At 44.0% G+C, this 3,885-nt stretch overlaps 1 protein-coding gene across 1 annotated transcript; it reads right to left on the bottom strand.

Annotated features, from left to right (window-relative positions):
• Positions 1–275: 275 nt before the first annotated feature.
• LOC112574398 (phytanoyl-CoA dioxygenase domain-containing protein 1-like) lies at positions 276–3,131 on the bottom strand. Its single transcript, XM_025255452.1, has 5 exons — positions 2,775–3,131; positions 2,199–2,400; positions 1,878–1,966; positions 1,357–1,481; positions 276–1,090 (listed from the first exon to the last, which is right to left on the bottom strand). The coding sequence occupies exons 1-5, from the start codon at positions 2,902–2,904 to the stop codon at positions 863–865; spliced, it is 774 nt and encodes a 257-aa protein (XP_025111237.1). The 5' UTR covers positions 2,905–3,131; the 3' UTR covers positions 276–862.
• Positions 3,132–3,885: the final 754 nt, after the last annotated feature.

Raw genomic sequence — 3,885 nt, 5'->3', positions numbered from 1 at the left:
TCAATATTGTAGGTAGTGATTGTATCAATCAGTCAGTCAGCAGCCCCAAGACTGAAGGTAATTATTGTATATTTATTCCTTAATGACACATCAGCTCAGATTTTACTTGCTGAAGTCTTCTCATAAAAAAATTTAAAAAAATCCCTCTTGGCGACACGACTCTGTTAGAAAAGTTCGAAGTTATTCTTCTGGGCGGGTGGGGGTCAGCATTGCTGCAGACAGACGCCCAGACAGGCAGACAGACTCGTCCGAATGAAGACCCAAGATCAAGTGACGACAGTGGACAAAATATTTTATTGAAAAAAAACTTTCATGGAAGTTAAAATTAAACGGATTAGTCTTGTGATACAGTCTCGGTTAATGCTCATTTTAGTCCCGCCTATAAACAGTGAAGGGACTGAGTCTGTACGTGACATTGTGAAAGTTGTGGACTCAACAATACTCACGGAACTAAAGTGAAGTGTGTCACCTCATTCCTTCACTCACAAAGTGCTAAAATCATTAAGGATGTTATCAACAACTCCACAGCAACATCAACTAGTTTACTAACCGCACAAAGCCCCTAGTTACATGGTCAAGCTTGCCAATAGTCATTACATAAGTGACATGTCCAGAGATTCTTTTTCTAAGAGGAGGTTATATCAAAAGACAAATTACACGGAAAATGGCGGAGTAAAAAAATGTAACATCATTGTTGAAATAAATATACATTCGCGAAATGCATTTGAAGTTATCAGTTTGACGAGTATCAAACTATATCCGAAAAGAAGAATTTACCCGCACACCCAAATTTGTTAATGAAAATCTATCGACTTTCCGACCTGCCGTCTGGACAGAGAGCAGTCGCTTGCCATCACGTGACCTAGACACGCCAGTCATACCACGCAGGTGAGTGGTCGTCGAAGTTGTTGGTGTTGTTACTGCCCGATACCAGTACAGTCGCGGGGAACTTGCGCGGGCGGTCGGGGTCGTCGAGCGGACGGGCGGTGGTGGCGATGTAGCGGATGACGTAACCACAGCGACGACGCGACGAGCGGTTGGTCTCACTGCCGTGCACCAGGTGACCGTGGTGCAGCGACATCTGCCCTGCCTGGCAACAGAGCAGCAACAAGGTGAGACAGCTTCCTGCACTCAGGTGCACGTGAGAGGTAGAGTAATAATGCAACTGTTATAGAAGGTAACAAACAAACAAACAAACAAACAAACAAACAAACAAACAAACAAACAAACAAACAAACAGACAGAATCAAAAACAAAATGACGCTCAACCAGAATATTTTGTAAAAATGCAAAAAGAATGAAGCCGAAGTTTGCAAGACTTTTTGACACACAGCCAATCGTCTTTAGTAGCTCGACCTTTAGAGGGCAGGGCGTGGACTTAGTGACGTCAAACAGGTCAAAGGGTATGGACTGGTTAGAGCTCAGCAGGTTTCCGTCCTTATCCGAACTCTCATGCGTGAGGATGCCAATTTTGTGGGAACCTGAGAAGAGAGAAAAGCTGTTCAGAGCTCACAGGCAGACTGAACATTCAAGTTTCCACCATCTTCCCTCTGAACATTTTGTTTCTGTGTTTGATAATTATATTAGACGATAGTCGCCTTCCTCCCGCTAAATTGATGACGATTCAGTACACAGTGGTCAACGACCTGTCATTACCTGTTTATATCATTCGATGTATGTAATATCTCATTATAAACACGTTGCTTATAAGACATGACCTCCACACACCCATAATATTTACTTCTGTATATACCAGGTATATCACAAGTACAAGTGTGGTGTATTGAGTACCAGGTGCGATGTGTATGAAGCACCAGCTGTGATGTGTGTGAGGCAGCAAGTGTACAGAGTATCAGGTGTGCTGTGTGAAGACTGACCAGGGATGACATGCATGCACCCGTTCTCCACGTCAGCGTCGTCCACTGCGAGCCACACGCTCACCACATCGCCTTCCACACCCCAGTACCTTAATGATATAATAATAATAATACAATCAAAGTCATGATGATAATGATGATGATTATGATGATGATGGTGATATCGTCATCCTAATTAACATTATCAGAATCACTATATTTTTGTTCCTTTTCTTCTTCTTTTCTACTTTTCCCCAATAACATTTTCACAAAGTCGTCAACACAAGCGTTAAGTAGGACTCCCCCCCCCCTTTCTGCAGCGTGAAGGATCACGTGACTAACCGCACGTCCTGATGCCAGGCCACGAAGGCATCCTTGTCCTCGGGGGTTGGGTACTTGCAGATAAAGCGGGAGTCCAGCAGGAGGATGTTAGGTCCCAGGATGGCTCGCAGGGGGGCCAGTAGACGGGGGTGTGTGGCCACTCGCAGGACCCACGGGTGCTCCATGTGCACATTGTGCAGCGAGTATTGTGCATTTTCTTGTCCTGCACAGACATGCTTGCCTGAGTGGTGCCATGAAAGCTACCACAATCTCTCCAAGCTAAACGTCAACAAGAAGTTAATTGTCTACAAATATAAAGCAGACATCGTGAGAGTTCACCTGTAGAAAACTTTACAAACCTCAGTTGTACTGTGCAGAATGATCATGAAACTGGATCTCATTAACCATTTGTTTCCGGGAAAATAGGCAACAGAATACAAATCAAATAAAGCTTAACGTGAGAACGTAAAAGGAAAAGAAACAATCACTTACAGCCCACCTTAATAAACTAAAACCATAAACACAAATGTAGCTGTCAAGCGAATGACATTTAAAACGGCGAGAAATGCTTTCATCATCTTAACCTGCAGCTCCTACCTATGTCCTCCTCAAACTTGTTGAAGTTGTTCCGAAGTTCTTTCGTCTCCTCGCCGTCCAGGACTTCGATGGGGCTGATGTAGCCATCCTTGTCAAAGGACTTGGCGATGTCATTCTTGGTGTTTGGCATGGTGTCCTTGTGTACTGTCTCCGCTGGCTGTCACTGCACACTGAGTGTGATCGTCCTTCTCGAAAACCTAGCGAGGAACTCGTCTTGACGACCGCCTACAGCCAAATATATATATACTCCACTTTCAACAGGAAGCCCTCGCTGACATCGAGATAACCTGTGCTTCATCAACGGGAAAGTGCAGCTTACCGACAAATGATGTTTACAGGCCGACACACTATATTGTCAAAAATGACTGTCGACGGACGTTTTGGTCACGTGATGCCATCGAGGGTTTCCTGGTAGATGACGCCTTTGCTCCCGCTGCGTGATGGAGGTGGCTTCATCTCGGATTATTCCCTTGTCCGCGGACAGCAGGACAGCGTGGGAATCCACAAACTACCCTGGATTTTTCCCAACAAACAGGGTGAGAAAGTACAGACTGCTGTCATATATAGAATAGGTAACAGGGTAGACAGAGTTGGAAAACGCAGAATGAAAAAAAAAATGCTGAAGTAGAATTATTACATGAAAGGATACTGACTTTCAGAGTAGGGCAAAGTTTAAAAATAATGTGTTAGTTATAATTGTACACGAGAGGGGAAATTATGATCCTTCCACAAACTACACACCAGAAAAAGGTAGTGGTAGTGTTGCATCCACAGAGAGTCCCACAAGGGATCACAGAGTGCACACCCAGTCTGTCTCGCTCAGTGCAAAGAATGTATTATGTGAGCACTTGATGGAATATGACAAAGAATGTTCAATGTATAGTTACAGTTGAACCGTTGACATATCAAGTTTCACGCATGCTTAATTAATATGGTGCGAAGCGGCTGCACACAGGACACTGAGCGAAAGTGCATATAGATGAGTAAGTAAGAAGTCACTGAGAGTGTTAATAAGTTACTACATTGCACACGCTGAGCTGTCAAAACAGATGCAGTCAAAACAGATGCAGTGCGACTGACAATAACATGTAAACAACACAGAGGCAGTCAT

This window comes from Pomacea canaliculata, linkage group LG10, assembly GCF_003073045.1.
Source record: "Pomacea canaliculata isolate SZHN2017 linkage group LG10, ASM307304v1, whole genome shotgun sequence".
Classification (NCBI taxonomy): domain Eukaryota; kingdom Metazoa; phylum Mollusca; class Gastropoda; order Architaenioglossa; family Ampullariidae; genus Pomacea; species Pomacea canaliculata.
The sequence above is the reverse complement of the archived record's forward strand: the minus strand, read 5'-3'. Positions and strand labels throughout refer to the sequence as shown.